Genomic DNA, 24,647 nt, shown 5'->3' with positions numbered 1-24,647 from the left:
TCAATGCCTCAGGTATCACACATCTTTGTATAAAAAGATATGCTCTTTTACACTTAGGACCAGCTCCTTGAGTGACTGGTCCTCCAGTACAAGCTATGCTCTGGTCGATAACTGTGTAGACAGGGTAACCCAACCATTGTTAAAATTATGTTATCCATATTATGATTTTTATACAAAGAAACAGTGCATTTTAAAATTTTTTTATAGTTTATTTATTTTTGAGACAGAGAGAGACAAAGCATGAGCAGGGGAGAAGCAGAGAGAGAGGGAGACATAGAACCGGAAACAGGCTCCAGTCTCTGAGCTGCCAGCACAGCACCTGACATGGGGCTCGAGCTCATGAATCGTGAGATCATGACCTGAGCCGAAGTTGGGCGCTTAACCGACTGAACCACCCAGGTGCCCCAACAGTATTTTTAAAAATCAGCAGAAAGAGGGGCACCTGGGTGGCTCAGTCAGTTAAGCATCCGACTTCAGCTCAGGTCATGATCTCACTGCTCGTGAGTTCTTGCCCTGCGTCGGGCTCTGTGCTGACAGCTCAGAGACAAGAGCCTGCTTCACATTCTGTGTCTCCCTCTCTCTCTGCCCTTCTCCTGCTCACTCTCTCTCTCTCTCTCTAATATAATAAACATTTAAAAAAATTAAAAATCAGCAAAAATAACTACATGCACAGTTAAAGCAAATGAAGTCTAAATGTACCTTATTATAGAGAAAGGCGGGTAAGGTAGCTCAGTCTTCTTTCCATTTTCAGAAACAGTCTAACAACATGGTAGAAAAGCTATAACCTATATTCAAATTGATAACTAATATGTGATCCGCAGTATTTCAACCAAAGTGCTTAGTACAGAATTCCCTTTGATAGAGGAAAAGAATCATTAAGATCTTAATCAAAGAAATATATTTGTACATGTAAGTCCTTTTATTTGTATGTTTAACAAACAAGTTGTATTCATGGACACATTCACTCGTTCATGCAGTCAGAACAAAAATATTAAACATCCAGAGTATTGTAAAGTAGATGAATTGGTATAGAGACTGATACAAACAAGAGGGGGGTGCCTGGTTGGCTTAGTCGGAAGGGCCCGTGACTACTGATTTCACGGTTGTGAATTCGAGCCCCATGTGGAGTGTACAGATTATTTAAATTTAAAACAAACAAAAAACAAGAGTTTTTAGTTTTGTGAAACCCGTAGTCTCCACAGATTTTAAAATAGGCCACCAACAATGTTTTACCACTTTTAAATGTTAACAGTTTTAACATTTAAAACTGTTAAAGTTTTAGATTTTATAATTCCTCTTTGGAGAATGAAACAGTTGTGTCTGATGCTATTTTTGTTTTGTTTTTAATTTGAACAAAAAGGCTTGAGAAATCAGAAGATAAGCAAGATTTGCTGACAGAGAGCTGAGCTGGAGTTAAGTATTTATTTAAGTCTTTAATAAATACTTGTGGATTAATCGTGGGAAATGTTTACATCAGAATGGTATACAATGAAAACTTTGTCAAAGAAGTCATGTCTGGGGTACCTGGGTGGCTTGATTTTGGCTCTGGTCATGATCTCACAGTTGTGAGACTGAGCCTGAGCTGGGCTCTATGCTGAGTGTGGAGCCTGCTTGGGATTCTTTCTTTCTCTCTCTCTTTCTGCCCCTCCCCTGCTTGCATTCTCTCTCTCTCTCAAAATAAATAAATAAAACTTTTAAAAGAAGGCCATATCTGAAGGAATATTGTGTTTCACAGCTGTGTGAGCTACATAAGAAAGACCTATCAGCAAAGAGAAAGATGCAGGTGGGAAAGACAAAGATTTAGAAATGATTTAATGTTTTTTGTGTTGGTTAGAGAAAATTCAGAGACTTCTCATTTTCTGCTACATAAAAAGCTGTTCTCCCACTCAAAGGACAATTAAATTCTTGGGACGACTGGTAAAGCATCGCAACTAGGCTCAGGTGTATGTGAGTTTGAGCACCCACACTGGGCTCTGCACTGACAGTGTGGAGCCTGCTTGGGATTCTCTCTCTCTCTCTCTCTCTCTCTCTCTCTCTCTCTCTCTCCCCCTCTCTGCCCCTCTCCCATTCACACTTTCTCCCTCTCTCAAAACAAATAAATAAACTTACAAAAAAAACCCCAATTATGTTCTTTATATGAAACATTACCAAATCCTTCAGTGAGTGGTTACTGCCAGTATCAATCTGGACACATGATGGCAACCTGGTAATGTTAGAGTACAAGCAGATCCAGATTTTCATTTTATAATTTGCCACTTGGAGGTATACTTATTAAAACATATCATGCCCAAGTATGGCATGTCTGGGTTCTATTTTAGGGACTAAAAAATATGCTGAGATTCTGTACTCATGAAAGCTGCTCAGTAAGATTTTTCATGAAGGAACCAAAGAGTGACAAATGCTAAAAATAAGCACCGGAGTTGAAGGTTAAGTTCTAGGACAGTGGTTCTTGGTAGGGCAGATAGTGACTTCCGGAGGCATCTAGAAAATAGGGAGGGAGATTTTGGTCTTCCAATGATTAGAAGTGAGGCTCTATTATATTTAAGGGGGAGAGAGAGAGGCAAGGCAGTCTGCATTAATAGTTGTTGCATTCTGAGGGGGTGCCTGGGTGGTTCAGTCGGTTGAGCGACTGACTTAGAATCAGGTCATGATCTCAAGACTTGTGGGTTTGAGCTCTGCATCAGACTCTGTGGGGGCAGCTTAGAGCCTGGAATCTGCTTTGGATTCTATGCTTCCTTCTCTCTCTCTGCACCTCCCCTCCTCACACTCTCTCAAAAGTAAATAAACACTTGGGGCGCCTAGGTGGCTCAGTTGGTTAAGCAGCCAACTTTGACTCAGGTCATGATCTCGCGGTTTGTGAGTTTGAGCCCTACGTCAGGCTCTGTGCTGACAGCCCAGAGCCTGGGGCCTGCTTCAGATTCTTGTCTCCTCTCTCTGCCCTTCCCTTGCTCATGCTCTGTCTCTCTGTCTCTCAAAAATAAACATTAAAAATTAAAAATAAATAAATAAACATTAAAAAAATAGTTGTTGCATTCTGAGAGTCTGAGGCTAGCAGCAGAGTATTGCTTTATCTTCTTATGTAGTTGTATCCAATCCTTTAGATAATGAGGTACACATTACTTAAAGTTACTTCCGTTAGCTCTTTTTTATATTAAGGTAAGAAGATTTATTAATTACTTTAAATTACGTATGTTGGTACACTAAATGCATTTTGTTTCATGTGAGTGAAGGTCTTACAAAATAGTTGTATGTGGGGACTGGTAGGTCTGGAGAACCTTTGTTCCACAAACATGCCTCAAAATATGAACTAAAAGAGGCACAGTCAACCGAGGCAAAAGGAGAAAGAAGAACAAAACTGCTGAGTTTTATAGGATCAAAATTCTGTGGTGGTCTCATCCTATCGCTGGGAGCAGCGTTCTGGGAGATCTTTCAAGGCAAACACTTAACCTTTCGGAAAACTGAACTGTAAGATGGTTGCTTGCAACATAATTATATAGGGAGCACTACCTTTGTAGGTAAGAAATGATTACAAAAAACAAATTAAGTGAAATGATAGTTATGATCCATAAACAAAAGAGAGAAGTATCATCAATGGAAAATGGCGAGACAAAGAAAGAATGTAGAAAAGTTAAGGAGGGGAGCACGTAAAGGTCAGTAGACACATCTTAGCATTCCTGAGACTGTTTATATGTAATGAGCACCGCATGGCAAGTATGTAATAAAATGGTGAAAAAAAGGGAAATAAAGAATTAAGAAAATGGCAAAAAACAGATATATCCCCAAATCTATAGGGGATCCTTGAGAAGGACTACCAGTCATCCGTGAATTTTTTTTGAAAATAAAAGTAAGTGACCCAATTCGTTTCAGTCTCCTTCCTAACTCATTCTTTTATTTTTGCTTGGGAGTCTTGTTCTCACTGCCACTACCTCTCCCCCACTCTTTTATTCTGGGCGAATCAGATTTCTCTACCTTCTCTTGCTACGCAGCAGTCCTGTATATTCGATCACTAGACCTATGTGTCTGTCACTGATAGATCACATTATATACTAAGTCATTTAAGTCATTCCAGATAAAGACTGAATTAATTTCCATCTCAGGGGAAATTTGAAACTGGAATCTCCTATCCTGAGGTCCCTCCACTTCCTGCAGAAAAGTTAATTTAGGTCAATTTCTGATACCTTACCTGATGAGCAACTGTTTCTGTGATTCTGTGACCGAATCCAACTAAAAGCACGATGCAAATGTGAAGCCAATCAGTCCTCTGAGAGGGTTACCCAGTTGAGATTGTTCTCAGAGCCTCCTGCAACATTTGCCTATCAAGGTTTAAGAATGTATATCTTAAAGTAATACTTAGAAAATCAAACTGAGGTTTTCCTATTCATATGACCCTTAAATTTTAGGGAGTCCACAATAATTAGGGTTTTACTCCATATTTATTTCAATAGAGTCTTTACTTCGATAAAGAAAAATGGAGAGAAGGCAGATACGTTTAAAGTAACTACACAAATCATTTTAGGGTCCTTTTGGTCAATAAATATCTAGGGATCATGACAATAGATGATGCAAAGGAGATGAACACATCACTGGGTTCTGGGTCAATCCCAAAACCGGAATCCTCTGAAACTAAAATAGAAGTGATCCACAATTTTGCAATGTACAGTATTCTTCTATTTTCTCTGCAATGTGTTCCTTTAGAAGGCTGTACATGTTGTGGTAAACTCTTTAAGATTTTTACAATTGAGAGTCAAACTAAAAATTTTGCTTCACAAAAAATTTCCATGTGGTTTTAACACTGATTTCCAAAACCATATGTTCTTTATCAACACACAGGATATATAGCTTCGATGCCTCACAGAAATGTTTAACAGACAGTAATATATTGAACACTGAAAAAAAGACTTCTATCAAAACATCTGGTAAACAGAAGTCAAACTGAACTTTTTTTCCCCAACATTGTTATATCTCTTAGGAGAGATATAACTTTTTTTTTCCAGGAGAAATTTATAATACTTATGTACTTTTATGTATTTTTTATGAGTGTTGTGGCATTCATCTTATTGTCATTCTGCAAAGTGTGTGCATTTTTCAATTAGCCACTTAAAAAAAAAAGTTCTCTGAGCAGTGTATTTAAAAATACTCTCCACATTTGCCTCTGGCTTTCTTACCAAATATCAACTTACTCCTCTGGCTACTCATGCATTTTTCTATTTTGGTTCTTTCTGATACACTTTGTTTTAAGAATAAAAAGTACAGTTTTCATCACCTCTAGGGATGCTGCCCTACTCAGTGTGAGAAGGCTAAAGAATTCCGAAATCAGAGACTGTAGGTGATTAATAAAAGCTTATCTCAAACCGAAATGATTTAGAATCCGTAACAGCTCAGGAGATGTGACAGAACCACTATGCACTTAGAGAGATTCCAAACCAAACTAAAGCACTTCCAGCCTTTCCCTTTTCATTCATCTATTGGGAACAAAATGTTACCTACGAGTCGAATAGTTAACTACATTCAAGCGACCGTCTCTTTATTCTTTATGGGACAGTTTTAAAATGCATACATACACACAAAATGATATCATTTTGTAAATCATTTAAGAATAAAACATAATAAAAATGTTAACCATATTTAACCAGTATATAAGCCAAATCTTAAAAGATTGGTGTCAATTAGTAGTGATACGGGTACGGAGAAACCTGCATTCTACTATATTGCTTAAAATGTAAATTTATATAATTCTTTTTTATTATAATTTATCTGTAATTATCTTTAAAATATACATATGTCTCAGAAACATTGCTTGTTGAAATTTATCCTATAGGAAAGAATGTAGAGATCTTGGCCAAGGATATTTCTTCCATTACTGTACGCAATAGCAAGAAACATGAACAATCTATATGCCTACCAAAAGAGGAACGATTAAACCCACATATACAATGGAATATCTGTATTTTCTAAATTGAAAATATGTTCAAGTTAAAAAAAAGGAAGCCTTAATCTACTATTTTAGGATGATAGCAATTGCAAAATCTGTATATGTATATTTTTATCTATAGATAAAGAAATATGTTTACCTCCATGATCATAAATAAGTCTGGAAAAGATCCCACATTAGGTAAATATATAAAATTTTACAACACAACATTAGATTAGTAATTCGTTTAATAATATTGGAACCAAAAAGCCTGCATGATTTTTAGACAAGAATATATCTGCCTAATGGAAGTTATTAGCACATTCTAAATGATAGCAGATCTGTAATGGAGACCATAAATATTCTACCAAAACAAAAAGAGAAGCACCCTATTTCCAAGAACGGATCTTGACAGAGTTGAGGAATCTCAATGAGGAGGACGGTTCATGATTAAGGACAGATGTGGACAATGACTGTATTTGCCCCTACCTACTCTGCATAGTAACTGCATTCAGGTGTCCTGCTCTCCAGCCCACGGCTATCTTCCTTGGAGTTCAATATCTGGCTTAGAGCCTGACAGAGGGTGAACACACAATAAATATGTTCTGAATGAATGACCACATTTCCAATGTGTAGCAGCTGGTGAAACTGTTAGGCACAGGAAATTCAGCAATGGGCAAAGATGTATTTAAGGGATGACCTGTTCATCATAATGATGTGAAATGTAAGTTTAAAAAAAATCACACACCAACAAAGTAGTTGTTACCATTATCACTTCTGAAAAAATGATGTGGTGGGAAAGCATAAAGAGCTGAATTATATGAGGCGATGTCTTACTTAGTTGCATATTCTTTAAGACCTTTAATTTTCTTTCTTCCTTATCTCTGTACAAAAATTCCCTTATTCTGGTCTTTAGCACACTGTTCGACCACAACAAAGAACCATGTTTACTTTAAACTATCTTCCCTAGTGGCTAAATTCGTCAGAAAGATAATAACGGGCAATACAAAGCAGCTTTTTATAAAGGAGTCAGAGTCAGGATGATGGTTATCAAAGTGAGCAAAGGAAAGTTTTACTAGTCCAGTGAAGCCCTCCCTCAAAAGCATAGCCCAGTTGGATTTTCATCTGGGAAATAATAGCAGCAGGTAGACCAAGAGGGCAGGGGGTATACAAGTATTGGTGGTTTCCTCAAAAGCAAAGACTGAGATTTTAAGAGGCAGGGATGCAAAGCCAGGTGTAGTAAATAACAGCAGCCAGGAATTAGAACATCGTTCTGAATTTGTGGTATGGAAGGCACACGTGCATACACAAACAGCTAGCAGGAAGAGTAGCATTGTTTTAAAAGGACGATTTGTGTTTACTTTAGGGTCAGTGATAGTCAAACCATGAACTACTACTACCAGGGATATATAACATGTGGGGCTATCTCTATCACCACCACCATCATATTTAAAAATGAATCGATTTCTCCATTTCCTTAAAGAATAAAGTAGAAATGACAATCTGTGCCACTAAATTCAGCAGAAGCTCTTGAATAAAGAGTGAAAAAAAATTTAAGAAGTGAACGAGATTCGAAATTTTGAAACTCACCCAAGATCTTTGTCAAACAGGAGGGGATAAATCTAGAACTATTTAGATGTTTGGGTGATAAGTATTCACTGTCTTTAAAATGAAAACAAACAAACAAAACAACCCAGCAAACTATATATGTGCTCAAGTATGTAACTATTTTAGATCTAATTTTTATTTTTAAAAGAAATTAGAATTTCTCCATCGTCTTTATAAGGGTAATAGGGACTTCATAATTTACTTGAGAAAACTGATCACACACACACACACACACACACAAATGTTAATCGAAAATTTTAACACATAAATTCAAAAATATGTCATTTATTATCTTTCCCTCCTATCAGTCACATAGTGGTCACTGCTTATTCAAGAAAGATCCAATTAACTTTCTACTCTAATGCCATTTATTAAATCAGAGAGATAATCTTTAAAGTAATCCACATTTCATTAAAAACTGAATAGAATGCACAATATCAGACACTAAACTGATAGGGGATAAAGAATACTTTGTCTACTATAGAGCAAAAATCATAAACCAATGCTCTAAAACACATTTGCAGAGTGTTATTATAAGGCCACTCTGAATTTTAATCTTTTTTCCTATAATAGGATAAAAATATAGAAAAAAGAGAGGCAGAGGTCTTGTTACCATAACATTGCAATAAAGCTAATGTAATCCTTTCATGTGGGGATTCACTCTAAAGACCTGTTTTTAATTGCTAAGAATAAAGAATACTTTAAGTTTTCTATAATTTAGCATTTGCCTCCTTCAAAAGCAGAGGATGAAAATAGGGAACTGTACTGCCACTATATAAAGATACTAATAACATCAACATATTACATATGTGTATACATATATATATATATGGAAGTATGTCTCTCTGTGTCTCTGCAAAGAACACATGTGCTTATAGAAAGGCTGTACCTTCAACACTACTTGGAAAACTCCTCATCTGCATATACAAGTTCATTGTTCATAAATTTTGCTTCCCACATAATTCAGCTACCTTTCTGCCACATAATAAGGATCCCCTTTCCTTTATTTTCTAATAACAAGTTGCTTATTCTCTTCTGAGACCTTGCTGGCAGAGACTTTAACATTCATATTTCTACCAACCGTCTATTAAAGGCAATCTAGGCTTTTTTGTTTCATGATCTTTAAAATTCTTCCAAGCTTCTGCCCACTGTCCAATTCCAAAGTCACTTACAAATTTTTAGCTATTTGTTACTATATAACCCCACTTAAAGTTGCTGAAATCTGCAAAAGTTGCTTTTTATGCTGAAACAGATTATCCCAATTTTGGGGTTAAAGCAACACAAAATCATTATCTTATAGTTCTAGAGGTCAGAGTCCTACCTGAGGCTTGTGGGACTAAAATTAAGCTTTTGGCAGGCCTGTGTCTGCCTGGAGGCTCAAGGGAGAAAATGGTTTCTTTCCCACCTTCCCGAGGCCACTTGCATTCCTTGGCTCATGGCCCCTTTCTCTTTCCGCACTGCACATCACCCCAGTCCTTGCTTCTGTCCTCACATACCTTCTCTTGAGTCTGACCTTCCCACCTCCCAGTTATAAAACCCCTTGTGATTACACTGAGTCTAGCTGGATAATCCAGACTAATTTCCCCATCTCAAGATCCTTAATGCAATACATCTGCAAAGTTTCTTTTGCCATGTAGGGTGACATATTTACAGGCTCTGGAGATTAGAAACTGGTTATCTTCATGGAGGCCATTATTCAGACACAGAGCTCCAAATCAAGAACTACTATGATTACAAATCATTTATCTACTTGATACAATATGACTCTTTGAAAATGAGAACAAGCTCAGTTTTGATTGACAGCTTGAAAAAAGGAGATTATCCTTCTCCTGGGGAGAGATAATCCTCTCACCAGATATTTTGCCATCTTTGCTCTGTCAGATAATGTTGTTTCTGACCCTTTCTCATAAATGTCTCTGACATGTTATCTGGGTAGTAAGGTTATTTTATTTTCCTAGTGACTGAAGCAATATTCCTAGAATTAAAGGCAATAATTTAGACTTTGCTGTTGATATTATTTGAGTGAAACTCTTAAATTATAAAATTTCCTCTGATAAACAGCATCCTTAGTTTGATGCTATTGGTATACACTACCAAATAAAAATCTCTGAATTGTTCTTAATTGCATCAGAGAAATGATTACTATAATGACCTTTTGGTAATCTTATTGCCTTGGTTGACATGAAGATGGGGACTGAACATATATTAGTATTTAAACTGGTGATTCTAGGCAGGCAGGATCTAGGAATAAATGTGGCATATTGAAAAAAAGTACAGGGAATTGCTTCCTGTTCCTACACTCTCAACAATTTATTCTACCCTGGAAGATCAAATCATACATGAAATCAGTTTTCTCATCCATAAAATGAGGGCATGACTCAGATCAGGGATTCCATATTTTTAGTGTAGAATCATTTTGTAAAACAAATACTGAATGGAATATATTTTATTAATTTAAGTTTATAAGTTCAAATTTACTTACCAATACCATTTCCATTACTTATAAAACCAATCAGTAAAAATGTAAGAATGATTCAGTGTTAAATTTGGAACCAGGGCTCATGAGTGGTAGAACCTATTTATTTTAATATTCTTTTGGTTGCACATTATCAATATATATATTTGCAAATGACACTGTCATTTTGGGAACTCATTTTGCAATTTCAAGGTATACTTAAAAACAGAGACAGAGAAGAATTTTTATTTTTATACCTTTTCAGAAATAAACCTAATGGCAAACCTTAAGAGAAGATATTATGTAATATTCTGCATATAGGAGATTGGTGTATAGAAGGTTTGATTTTTAGTTTTATAAGTAGTTTACTGCAAAAGTAGAGTAAATGCTCTTCATGTCCCTAAAATGGTTGAAAAATAAACTAGGAATATCTTTGTCACATATAACTGCTAAAAAACAAGAAAATGATAAATATATAAATAAAGTTCAATTGGCTTCTTACGACAGAGATTAGAATTTATCATTTGCCAGAAATTTCCTATCAGTTACCTGTGGGGTTTTTGACAATTCCTCACTTGTATAATACACATACTTATATTATATATACAATTTATATTGTATATTTTCTAGTCTTTAACTTTTTTTAGGTCTTTATATTTGTCATGAATTGGACTGTTAGCTTTTCAAAGCCAGGGACTTCTATATCATGCGCTTCCTCTATTTATAGTAATGAAAATACTTTCTACCCAGTATGAAGGAGGGTAAAAATTTACTTTTTACACCTGTTCTCCTTATGAAAAAAAGTAAAACTTCATAAAAGAAATAATGAAAATAGTAACTCAGTCAAAGCTTTCTTTTCTACATTTTGCTCATTCTAAGAGTCTAGTCTAGTTTATTTTATTTTATTAAAATTTTTTAAGTTTATTTTACTGAGAGAGAGAGAGAGAGAGAGAGAGCGAGTGAGCATAAACAGGGGAGGGGCAGAGACGGAGAATCTCAAGCAGGCTCCCCACTGTCAGCAAGGAGTCTGACGTGGGGCTTGAACTCAAGAGGGAGATCATGACTTGAGCCAAAATCAACTGACTGAGCCACCCAGGAGCCCCAAACACTTCCAGTTATTTCTAAATTATGCAAAAAAAAAAAAAAAAAGTTTAGTAGAAAAAAGAGAATTCATATAGTTTTAGGGCACTAAAAGGTAGATAATTCTGGAAAACAACATTTATTCATTCATTCATCCATTCCAAAGAGATTGACTGCATTTATATTAAATATCAGGTAGTGACATAACAAATATAAACAGACTAACACCTCTACCCTTGTAAATCTGACAGTCCATGCAAACGATTCTTCATTCTAAGAAATTTCTGAATAATAAACAATTCAGGCCAATTTCATTAGATTTTTAACCCGTTATAGAAATATTACATCTTTATTCAACTCTAGTTTTTCAAAAACAAAAGGATATCTTTGATTCCCAAACATGTTGAAAAATCCATTAGCTATTAGTTTTTGAGTAACTTTCTCTATATTAAAAAAATCTTTTTTTCAACAAAGCACCAGGAAATACTGGTGCCTAACAGAGGTTAGTTCCAAGCCATGAACCACTAATTTAAGCTTTATTGAAACTGCACTTGTTCCTAGCTTGGTTTCACTTAAGATATGCTTTCATTTCCCTTAGGCTGTCGTCTATTACTCTATTGCTAATATATTTTTTCTGTAGTGTCCTTCCTTCTGAGTTAAAAAAAATGAAATCCCAAATCAGATTAATTTTTGAAAACCAGTACACACATCTCATAGGTGGGAAGAATGATGTGCCCTTCTTTTCGTGCAGGAGAAAGGAGTTTGAGAGCCAGCAAGGGCACTTAGCCATTCAGATGAAAACCAACAAAGTTGTTCTTGAGGATTACATTTTTTCAGAAGAGTTGGCAGCTTTTTGAAAGCTTATTCCTAGGGACCAAGAAAAGCCACATCCCTGCCCAGAGTTTCTTAATGGCCAGACTAAACTACCGGAGTTGACTTCAGTTTCTATCAGCTTAAAAAAGTGGCATTAAAGAATCTGAAATCTCTTCCTAATGCTTTACCATTTCCTTCACTCGACCATGTAGGTGGCACAACATAAAGTGTATCAGTACAGTTTAGGAAATTAACGTTAGGAATTTGAGACCCTAACACACAATTAATGTTATTTCTTCTTTAGACCTCACCTCTGCTTTCAATCCACCCTCTACCTCAGTTGTGAGCTCTGTAAGAAATAAAGCCCAGGAATGCAGTTTAAGAGTGGAGATTGAGTTATACTCATTCAAGTTCATCTGTGGTAAATATGGTGGGAATAAAATCAGTCAAATAGCTTCTATACACATGGCTCGACCAACTGGAACTTCTATGGTTTTTCTGTAACTTCCAGACAGACTAAGTGTTCTTTTTATTCTTGTGTTTGTTATTTTGAATGTCTGATCACTTCAAAAGACACTCTTATCCATCTGCACACTCAGAGAAAAGGGCACAAAGGAAGATTTGACAAAAGCAGCATGAGACAAAATTAAGGTTCTGAAAATGCTTTAAAAAAAAAGCTTACTCTTTTTCCAGTAATTAGGGAATAGACACCAAAAGAAGGAAGAACAAAGTAAATAAAAATATTACCAGTGTTCGTATGCTCTATCACATACTTTGAATAAAATCTCCCAGGCACACCTACTCTTTGGTGACAACGGAATTTTTTCTTTTTAATTTTAAACCAAGATATCATACTTTCTTTTTAATATTTATTTTTGAGAGAAAGAGAGCATGAGCTGCGATGGGGTAGAGAGAATCTAAATGGGGCTCTGCACTGACAGCAGAGAGACCATTGGAGGGTTTGAACTCACCAACTCTGAGATTAGAAACTAAGCCGGAGGCAGATGCTTAACCTACTGAGCCACCCAGGTGTCCCTGAAATTTTCTTAATATTGGAATGCATGTTTAAAATGCATGCTAGCAATGAAGTCAAGATATTTCTGAGGGGCAGGAGAAGGATACATTTAACATTGTTTAACATGGGTAATATTCTGGGTTAATAATCATCTGACTTAGACCATTCCCCAGACAGGGATAAATAAAATGAAGAATTAAACCCACCTTACAGACATCTTTCACAATGACATGTCAACTTTACTCTTATCAAAAGAATGAATAAACTAATATAAATGGAGGAATGCAAACATGCATGCCTTAGCTTTTGGAATTCCTTCTTCTCTATAGCTTCTGGTGAGACTGTCTGGGTTCCTCTTTTCTAGCTCTCTCTGACAGCTAGTAAGGATGCGCTTCTGATATTCCAGACTGATGCCTAAAGGGAATTCTCTATTTTTTTTTGAATCCCATTGGTAATGATTAGGTCCTACGGGTTTTAAGTGCTTTATTACAATCGTTCTAATGAAATAATTGGTCCTTAACATAACACATTGGATCCAAACCACTAAAGATATTATTCCCAAGGGAAAATAAAAAGTCTGACATCAGCTCAGGGGTGCCTAGGTGGCTTAGTCGGTTAAGCATCTGACTTCAGCTCAGGTCATGATATCACAGTTTGTGAGTTCAAGCTCCATGTCAGGCTCTGCACTGACAGCTCAGAGCCTGGAGACTGCCTCAGATTCTGTGTCTCCCTCTCTCTCTGCTCCCTCCCCCAACTGTGTTCTCTCTCTCAAAAATAAATAAATATTAAAAAATTCCAACATCAGCCCAGACATCATCTGCTGCATGGAACAGATTACTCACCAGTGTGGTTTTCATAAAGACTTAACTTTTTCAAACATAACTACCTGGAGTTAAGGAGTTCTAGCAATGGGTAATTCAAAAGCTCAGGGTCATTTGGACTTTAGGTTGGCTTGTTTGTTTTCCTTGACTTTCCCTTCTTTTTAACCAGTTTGTCTCTCAACTTTCTAAATATCACAACTTCACAAAACAATGGCCCAAGATACAAAAGATGGGTTGAAGATGATTCTCGCCATCTCTTTATAAATCAGGAAGGAACCAATTTCTTAGAATACCTGACAGAAGACATATCCTTAGAGCCCCCCTGACTGAAACTGGGTTACATACACAGCCCTACAGTGATCACTGTCCAGATACATGGGATGTGTTTAGATCAGTGGTTCTCAAAGTGTGGTCCCCAGAGCAACAGCATCAGCCGTAAACATGTTAGAAATGCACACATTCTTAGGCCCCTCGCCGGGCCCGCTGATGTAGAAACTCTCTGGAGTTAAGACTCTGCAATCCTTAACAAGTCCTCCAGATGATTCTGACTAAAGCTGAAGTTGGAGGACTGCTGATTTACACCAATCTGATTCATCCCCTTTGTCTGAACTCACCTTTCTTGAGCGGATATGGACACATTCTCCTCAAGGTCTTAGCACGTTTCCCTCTGCCTTGCATGTTCCTTCCCCACATGGGTGACTCCCTCATGTCCTTTAACCTTACCAGAAGCTTTTCTCTGATAACTGTGTGTGAAATAGTAAGGCCTAGACACATGCCCCTGCATTCTCCATCCCCCCCCTCCCGCCCTTACTGTGTCATCGCTCTCCAAAGAATGTATCACCATCTGACATATCGCATATTTATTTGTGCCTAGTCTGTTTCCTCTTCTGATCTTATGTCCTATGGAAGTAAGGTCTTTGTTCTATTTCTTTCACTGCTCTATCCCCAGGACCTAGAACACTGTGTGGCAAATTATAGACATTAAATAAATATTTGCTAAATGAATGATTAGAATATTGATTTCCAAATGAAACTAGAAGAAGTCAAAGAATGGCTAATGGGCACACAAACAACAGTCTGCCAAAGCAAACTATTTACAAATGCAGATTTGGGATAAAATCCATTCACGACTTGGGAATTTAAGTGTTTGACATAATAGAAAATATAGCCTCGTTATATTAACTTTAAGGAAACCCTCCTTCTTTACCTTATATGCTATGTTCAAATAAATTTATATATAACACATTTTTTGTTCTATCAAATTTGATAGCTTTCATCAGAGGAAATGTCACTTTTCTGGGGAAAATAAATAGATTTAAACAACACAGAAACTTCCATTCAATTAAATTTTAAAGGTTGTTTGTTTATTTATTTGTTTATTTAGAGAGAGCGAGTGGGGTGGGGCAAAGAGAGAGGAGAGAGGAGAGAGAATCCCAAGCAGGCTCCACGCTGTCAGTCCAGAGCCTGACTCAGGGCTCAAATTCATGAATTGTGAGATCACAACCTGAGCCAAAATCAAGATATGGGTGCTTAACTGACTGAGCCACTGAGGCACCCTCAAATTAAATTTAAATAGCCAGTTTTCTTTCAGAAATCCAGAAATTCAGATGAGGGAGAAACTGGACACAACCAAAACAGTTTCAAAATGTAAGGTGCATGTATCAACAGTTCAATTTCTTAGTCTTACTCTAGGGAAAGATTCAATACTTGCATTTCTTATCAATAATTGCTTTACATTAGGAATAATTTTATGTAAGTGAATAAATACATGATTCTACAAATGATTATTTATATACTGAGAAAATTATAAATGATCTAACACACCAAATGTTTTTGAACAAGAGAAAATAAAAATTCAATCGAAATGCATCTCTTGTTAGTTTAATATGGATAAAGCATATTACATTTCCAGAGAAGTACTTCTTTAAATTTCTTTAAGGTTTGTTACAATTTATATAATATTTGCATAAATTGATATGGTTGAGTCTTATTAAGATAATTTCCTTAAAATAGTTCTAAAATTATTTATGGCAGCAAAGCACAAGGTCTTTGCTACTAATTTGCAAATAATTGTGTGCATGTGTGTATGCGTGTATCTATGGATTGAGAGCACTGTTTTTCTTAAGTTTTTAAATGTTTTTTTTTTTTAAATTTATTTCTGAGACAGAGACAGAGAGAGAGAGAGAGAGACAGCATGAGCAGGGGAGGGTCAGAGAGAGAGGGAGACAAAGAATCCGAAGACAGGTTCCAGGCTCTAAGCTGGCTGTCAGCACAGAGCCCGATGTGGGGCTCGAACCCATGAACCATGAGATCATGACCTCTGCTGAAGTCGGACACTCAACTGACTGAGCCACCCAGGCGCCCCTGAGAGCACTATTTTAAGTTATATGTAAGAAGACAGCAAACCAAGAGTAAACAACCTAAAACATTTTCCTTTCAATGGAGGTTAGAGACCTGTGTTTAAGCATGATGTGTGTGCAGGCTGCACCGCGCTCCCACCTCACATGCAAGTGACTGTCCAGGGTGGCCCTCCTTCCATTGATGTGCCACAGAAACCTTTCCTGAAACTAACTCTCCTTTTCTTTTCTTTTTCTTTTAATGTTTACTTAATTTTGAGGTGGGGGGAGAGAATGAACGGAGGAGGGGCAGAGAGAAAGGGCGACAGAGGATCAAAAGCAGGCTCTGCACGGACACCAGAGACGCAGGGCTCAAACTCACAAATGCATGAGATCATGACTGGAGCCAGTGTCTGACCCTTAACTAACTGAGTCACCAGGCAGCCCTCCTTTAGCTTTACAAAGACACAGCTGGTTCAACTCCTCTTCATATGTTTACAACAATCCTAGTTTGGGATATGCTATTTTATAGATGGACTGACTTCCATGTTTTCCAGCATGATTTAAATCAGCCCCTCCATTCCACTCCTGCTGCCTAACTTCTCAGTAACTTCCTATCTACATACGAGTCAGAGGACAGTACACTGATCTCAACTGCAATGAAGACAACTTCCAGGACACCGCTTCTCTTCTCTTATAACATGTATTCACATCACTATTCAGTTTAGACATTATAACTTTGATTATTTACTTCATATGTTTTTTATGAACAATCAAGCCAAGTCTGTACCCTCTTTACATGGGGGCTGCCACGGAGGTATGAGTTCCAAAAAGGCAGGAAACAATCTATTACACTGGAAATTTTTTACAACAATTCTCACATGTCACACTATTTTATTTTAGTACACATGCTGATTATTCATGGCTTTTAAATTCTCTCACATTCCCACAAGAATGTTCAGTGCCCTAAGTCAGCACAATATACACTTTAGTTTTTAAAGTGAGCTCCACCCCCAATCTGAGGCTTGAACTCACAACCCTGAGATCAAGGGTCATATGCTCTGTGGACTGAACCAGCCAGGAGCCCCTACAGATGTTTTAAGCATTTAATCGGTTTTTATCTGTGTATACACCTATGAAATATTGAACCATTCCTTGCCCAGAAGGTTCCTTCATGCCTCTTCTCAGTCAGTATAAGGTTATGCCATTTTGAAGTCTGTCTTCAACAAGTCCTGTCAGAAACTTTTTTATTTTCATTTCAGAATAATTTATTCCAAAGCTGACCATACTTGTAAGCTGTTAGTTCAAAATGTAGTCAGGCAATAGGTTGATTTCAAACCTAAAAAGTGTGGTTTTTCATAAGAGGAAAAATGCTAAATGTTCGGAGAGGGAATTATATTATATTAGATCTGGAGAAAAATATTAAATTAAAAAAGGCTACTTTTTGCCACATCATCTCTATCACGAAAATTCTGTTTGGTTTTTACACATATTTGTTTCATAACTATGTAACACAAATTACAGTACTTCCCCTTCATCCACAGTTTTGATTTCCTGTGGTCAACTGTGGTCCAGAAACATGATCCACCATCTGACAATAAGTCAGAAGGTCCGTAGTAGCCTAATATTCACCTCACTTCATCTCCTTGTGTAGGCTTTATCATTCCACATCATCACAAGACTAAGAAGGGTGAGTACAGTACAATCTTTTGAGAAAGAGAGAGGGGTCACATTCACATAACTTGTATTACAGTACATTGTTATAATTATTCTATTTTATTGTTTAATTTATTCTATGCTATTATTGGTAATCTTTTTTAATTTTTAAAAAATGTTTTATTTATTTCTGAGAGAGAGAGAGAGCGAGAGAGCATGAGCAAGGTCAGAGAGAGAGGGAGACACAGAATCTGAAGCAGGCTCCAGGCTCTGAGCTAGCTGTCAGCACAGAGCCCGATGCGGGGCTCGAACCCACGAACCGCAAGATCATGACCTGAGCTGAAGTCGGACGCTTAACCGACTGAGCTACCCAGGCATAGGGGTAAATAGTTTGCCTGACACTAAGGTATAGTAAGGGGCAGAAGTCAGGATTTGAACCCAGATAGTCCAGGGCCAGAGTATTTTTTCACTTACTCATTCTTTTTTCACTACCTCATTCTCACCCTGAGGTTCAGAAGAATAGCAGGATAGATTATAGACAAAGCAGAAACTACCACAAACGGAGTCTTACTATCTCTTAGTATCTGGCAAACACTCCATGCCTCTCTTACAGTCTAAATGTCAAATGGTATTTGTTATTAGAATTTTATATGTATTGAGAGAGGGACAAAATGACATTTAAATACCTCATGCAAATGCAAATCATTCAATAACCAAATAAGAAAATTTTAAATGTTAGAATCATTTCTAGCTTTGTTTTCTCAGTTATAGAAGCACAGAATGACCACATCAAAAGAACTTCTTGGAGGCTGATGCAAGACCGTTTTGTATTTCTGGCTCTATTTTAAATCTGGAAAAGCACAGGCGATACATATCTAAATGCCTCCTGCCATTATCTTCTAATTTTTGATCTATAAGCTAAGCTTTTAAAATAAAATAAATGCTTATCTATTGTATGTAGTTGTATGCGTTTTCTTTTCTCCTTCATTAAGGGTTGCCTAATTTTAAAAATATTATGAGGAAACTTAGTATTTATTTGGAAAAAGGTATATTTTTTTCTCTTTGCTGAAGCTTTTTTTTATTACTTCTCATGAGTCAAGGGAAGTCTTTATTGCCTTTACAAATTATGAGTAAAACACAAATGCTTAATTGAGCAGATTGATGATTAAATGGAGAAAAATGATGAAAGGAAAGATGCCAGCACAAACAGAGTATGGCCATTCATTTCTACCCCAAATGAATCAACTACTGCTCATGAATATCGGTTTAATACTCATTTTGGCAGAAACTACCCGGAGCACCAACCCTCTGTGGAGTCCCACGTCTGGATGGAGATAGCTTTTTCTTCTTTTTTTTTCTAGAATACACCAAATAGCTCCCCCTCTTTCTCATTGGAACAGTCAATTAACTCTTAAATGAAGGATTATAAACACAGTGAATGCAGGAGACTTTCTCACACTTTCTCACACCTGAACTCCAAATATTTACTCAAAGAAGAAAATGTTTTCCCCTAAAGGAACTAGGCAACTAAGCTATAATATGCAACATTAGCATTAGCAGGAATTACCCTGGCCATTATCCATCACAGATCTAATTTCTTTGCATCAATGGGATTAAAACATTTTTTTTAAGTTTAAAAAAAAGGTAAATTATCTTCAATCAAATTGCACGACTAATGAGGATAAGGACCATTCTCTACATCTGTGCTCTTACATCCACACGAACAGCTCAGTTCCTTCGTATGTCTGCTGATCTGTCACAGAAAGTAACAGAGGTTTTTAAACAAGCAATTTGCTATTTTGAGCTGATATTGCTGAGCTCCTCCTAATACATTGGTTGATCAGTAGCATAAGACCTTTCAGACACTAACTGGCAGAAATAAGCCCTTCTAAGGTTTTCTAAATCCCTCCTATCCTCATAACAGGACTCCTCCAGTCAAGTACTAGAGGTTGGGAAGTAGCACCCTATTAGGTGTTAAAGACACCCAAGTGAGTCAGAGAACTTGGCTGTCAGTTTAACTGGGCCCTACTACAAATACTCTGTAATAGAAGTACCACATTTAATTAGCCCTGAAGCAGGGAACAAAGCTCTTTCATTTTAGAAAGTGGGGTGAAGGGAATCTCCAGGAGAAAAAAAAAAAAAAAAAAAAAAGCAAACCTCTTACCTTTTGTAGCAATTCGTACACACTGGGTTTTAGTTTCCTGATGGAGTAAAATATGAAAGACCACAATCAGTTTGCAGGCAATATATCAATGTGCAGATACGAAATATTTCCTATTTCATAATCTGGGATTTTAAATAGGTTTATGAAGAACAGAATTGCAATATTAAGGAAACTTGTATTTTTAAAGTGTATTTTCAGAGATGTTTCTTAAAACCCTGAAGTAACACCATTTACAAATTTTTCACTATTTTCTAAAAATTCAGGTGTCTATTTTCTTCTGTAATAAAACAGGCTATCTTGTCGGGGACAAGTAGCTAAAGCATTCTATTTGTATTTACTGCGCTTTTTGAGCCATTAGTAAGAAAAATGCGTTTGCAGAGCTAATACAAACCAGACCCAAACACAAGCTTCATTTTCGCCACATAGCTGTAGACTCAGACCAAAGCCGAACATCACGTCTCACTTAGATCCTCCCATGACTAATGAGTTAAAAGACAGTACTTAGAAAGCCAAAGCTTGTATCACAATGAAGGAAGGATTTACCTGTTCCCTTTTTCCCCCCCACTTTTGAATTTAGATGTTAGGAGTTAGATGTTTTTCACTGGGACTATCTTCCTATTCTTGCTAGACAGATGTAGTGGAGGAAGGAGAAGTTGAAATGGGAATGGATAAAAATAATTTCAGATTCTTTTTCTTTTCCTTTTAATGTTGTGGGGTGACACTAAGCAGTGAAATATACCTCTAGGCCCCCACCACACACACCTTCAGGACTTCATTCATTCAGTTCAAATCTTTGAATACACAAGAGGCTGGAGAAGATGGTAAAGCCAGTGAACAAAACAAAGGCTCTTTGTGTGAGGATGTATTCATAACTCCATCTTGAGTAGTTCTATATATTGATAAAGAGTTTATCATTTTCTCCTAAGCATTTATTACTTTTCAATTACACAAAACAAAGCACTGAGGAGGAATTAGTAGTTAAACATACAACTTTGCACTTCTATTACTGTAATTGTGACCTGAGGCCTTTACAGTAAGTACGTTCCAAGAGATTGTTTTGCATTCCCACAAAGGCCCAAAGGGATTCTGATTTCGTAAAAGCAATCACTGTTAATTCTATCAGGATTTCCAGCCTCTGCTGGTAGGAACCACATCAATTTTGAAACTATTTGCCAAGGTAACTGTGAGATATATTGTTGCTACTCTGTACTTTGATTAAACCACATGGAGATATATTAAGAATGAGGAGAGAACATTCATATCAAGGCTTTTTAAAGAGTCCCAGGGAAAATCCTTTATAAGTAACAGACATTCATTAACACTCCTCTTACAGCACAGACCAAGTAATGAAAGTTAATTTAGAATCTCTCACATCTCTAAAGATGAATACCCAAATGCAGAACCATGTTTTCTACCACTATGCTACTTTATTTATTTATACTTTTTTATGTTATTTATTTATTTCTAGGAGAGAGANCGCTTAACCAACTAAGCCACTCAGGCGCCCCTACCACTATGCTACTTTAGACCCAGAATGGAATACTTCCATAGTCTTCTCATTTTCGGGCAGCCCAATTGTACCAGTGATGTGGAATGATGCGCATGTGAGAAGTGGCCAGCCAGACTGCCTCATACAACTCCCACTTAATGTAGAAATAAACTAGATAGAAGATGAGAATAACATTTTCAACTGGGGGCAGCCTGTGGCTGTGGAGTACATCCTAGAAGATGCTGTGGCATTCTTCTTTGCCATATACTGGTGAAAGAATACAGGTAAGTTGAAAGATGGAATTTCTATTCAAAAGTAGCAAGTTACCCCAGGTTCTCATGGCCCCAGCAGATAAAGCAAACACATTATGTCATTCAATTGAATTATCCTGAGGTATAATATGTCTGTTGCAATTGGATATCACCTATGTCACATCATCTCCCAGGTACCCACCTCAGGGACTCAATTACCCTAACCCAGAATTTTCCTATCCAGCTATAAGTACACAAAATATGTCAGTTTTCTACTGGATTTTAAATTTGAGGAGTTTTATATTTTTGACATTTTTTTCCCCTAGCCCTTTCTTAAAAAAAAAAAATTAAATAAGTTTTAGGAAAGAAAATCTTTCAAAGAGAACAGCATGAGGCCTGAAAGGCCAGGTTATTTCCCCACATATGGAACCACCGGTAGTTTCTATCTCCCTGTTGTGTTTTCCTCTTCAATATTCATTTGGGATCAGTGGCAGCGTTCAGAAACAACTGCGTCCAAAATGGGAAAAGGAGGGGCATCCGGGGAAACGGAAAACAGACTTCTCTAATGGCTCAGCACGCCACCATCTCCAGGCAGCCTTCTGTTTAGTTGTGTCAGATATACCACAGGCACCCTATTACTTTGTAATCAGAGGATTGTTACTTGTTATTTACTATGTGGCTTGTACCCTCTGAAAAGTTTATAAGGGTTTATTATCCTGCTGTGGAGCACGCGATCTGTTTATCCTGCTGTAAATTTAATCTTCTGAAGTGCGCCACTACTGAGCAGAGAAGACAGAACAATGCCCGGTGTTTCCTAGGCCCGGAGTCGCAGAGGCAGCGGCAGCACACCCAACTTCTCAAATCATTTTCCTCACCGTTGCTCTGGGGGGCTTTCCTGAAGAAGGCTCACGTGGAAGCAGTTACTAGGAAACAGGAATCCAGAGCGATGGAACTGGCATTGAGCCCCAACCCTACAGTAGACCCAAAACTGTGCGCCCTGCTGGGAGCAGTAACAAATGCCCCCGCCCCGGCCACCACTGGTGTGTGTGTGTGTGTGTGTGTGTGTGTGCGCGCGTGTGTGTGTTTTACCCTTTTATAAAATTTTCTTCCTGACACATGCTACTGAGTATTTATAAAACTCAACCACAGCTCTTCCTCAGGGCAGTGAAAAAGCAAACTGTGAGGGAGGCTCACCTTCTCCACGCTGCTCATTGCCTGGAAATAGATGTTGTATCCTTTGCGTGGAGCCAAAGGAGGGTTCCAAAAGCCCTGATAGGTCCTGTTGTCACCCACTGTGAACGGGGCGGGTTCAGGAAGGTTCCCTGGGGGAAGTTCCGCGGCGAAGTAGTAGGGCGCACCCCCGCTCTGGGCGTTTTGGTACGTGACCGGGACCTGGTAGCACTCCATGGTTCCAGCTTCCCTCTTGGTTCGGTGTGGGTGCAACTCCTCCACAACAATCTGATAGGCACTTTTTGGAAAAAGAAGAAAAACATCACACATTTAGAGATTCTAGATGTAAATACTAATCTAGATACTAAGACTTCTGGGAAAAAATGAGGTATTTAATATTAACATGCAACATTTAAAAATTTTAAAGTCAGTCTTAGACCACGGCATTTTCTTTTTCCCTAGCTCTCTTGCCATAATCTAGAATTTCATGTGGATTCTCCCTTCCCCCAAACCCAACGTGGTTACTAAGGAGCTGGAAAAAAGTAAGCAGAATCACCAGAGAATGCTACTCATTTTTTTAAAAATGTTGAACAATGAGTCACCTTAATAAGAAACCTGACATTAACAAGAGACACAAGATAGATTAAGTTCTTTGTCTGATATTTTTAAATGTTCAAAGTTAACATTTTCTTGGAAATGATAGAGTAGAAGGCCCCGCTCCAGGGCCCAACAGACGGAGGCCTCAGGGTGGGGTTCGAAGCAGCAGTTTGTGGCTGTCATCACATTAAAGACAGAATGTGCTGACAGGCTTCTCCACCTCTTGACCTTGCCGTGGCATCAACACTGGCTCAGAGCTATGCGGATCTAAAGCACAAGTGACATGCTGCAATACGGGCACAGATGGACAGAAATCTGTCCTCCTCACCGAAATAGACGGCTTCCTTCTTCTAGAGCTGTTAATAATAAAATCTTACAAACTGTAGAAACAGATGGCATTTGCCCTATTAAAGCTTGAACCTAAACCTTCTAATACCTTCCTTAAAAGTCTTAAAACTTCTACAATAGCTATTATTTTACAGAGGAAGGAAAAAAATAATGCAACTTTAAAATAAAGGTCTGCTTAATCACTAATACTTTTTTATCAGTACCACAACTGTTATATTAATAATATATTTTCTTTAAATTTTTAAAAACTTTTTAAAACAAATTTTAGTGTTTATTTATTTTGAGAGAGAGAGAGAGAGAGCAGGAGAGGGGCAGAGAAAGGGGGACAGATGATCAGAAGCAGGTGTGTGCTGTCAGCCCAGTGCCCGATGCAGAACTCGAACTCATGAACCAACATGATCACGACTTGAGCCGAAGTCAGACGCTTAACCAACTGAGCCATTCAGGTGCCCTAATAATATTTTTTCTTTATAGGATATTCTTCAGGCAAACTTTCTTTTTAGGTAATGTACACCTGAGAAAGTTGACATTATTAATTTATTTTATATGTTTTTAATGAATTTAAAATTCCTGAAAATTATGAAAAAATGCATTGTGGTAACATATATAAATTGAATATAAATAAGTTGTCTGTAGAGCCGTTTGACTCTTGAGTCTCTAGGGCAAATAAGCTCCTTTTATACAGGGGCAACAGCCACTGACAGACGGTCCAGCAGGAATAGAATATTTTCGTTAATGAACTTCCATACAAAGAAATAGGAGTAGGGGTGTCTGGGTGGCTCAGTTGGTTAAGGTCAGACTCTTGATTTCAGTTCAGATCATGATCTCACAGTTTGTGAGATAGAGCCCGGTGTCAGGCTCTGCGCTGACAGCATGGAGCTTGCTTGAGATTCTCCCTCTCTGCTTCTTCCTTTCTCATACTCTCTCTCATTC

At 37.5% G+C, this 24,647-nt stretch overlaps 1 protein-coding gene across 3 annotated transcripts in view; it reads right to left on the bottom strand.

Moving 5' to 3' along the window:
- The window catches only part of PTPRK (protein tyrosine phosphatase receptor type K), a 421,190-nt gene that overhangs the window by 71,473 nt on the left and 325,070 nt on the right, over window positions 1-24,647 (bottom strand). For all 3 annotated transcript variants that reach the window (XM_077769421.1, XM_077769423.1, XM_077769422.1), the window contains exons 11-12: window positions 22,794-23,067; window positions 19,860-19,896 (exon numbers count right to left, since the gene is read on the bottom strand). In XM_077769421.1, coding sequence (XP_077625547.1) covers window positions 19,860-19,896; window positions 22,794-23,067 — 311 coding nt within the window. The remainder of the gene's footprint in view (window positions 1-19,859; window positions 19,897-22,793; window positions 23,068-24,647) is intronic.

Source organism: Crocuta crocuta, unplaced genomic scaffold, assembly GCF_008692635.1.
Source record: "Crocuta crocuta isolate KB4526 unplaced genomic scaffold, BGI_CrCroc_1.0 scaffold646, whole genome shotgun sequence".
NCBI lineage: Eukaryota > Metazoa > Chordata > Mammalia > Carnivora > Hyaenidae > Crocuta > Crocuta crocuta.
This window is presented reverse-complemented; position numbering and strand designations above follow the sequence as displayed.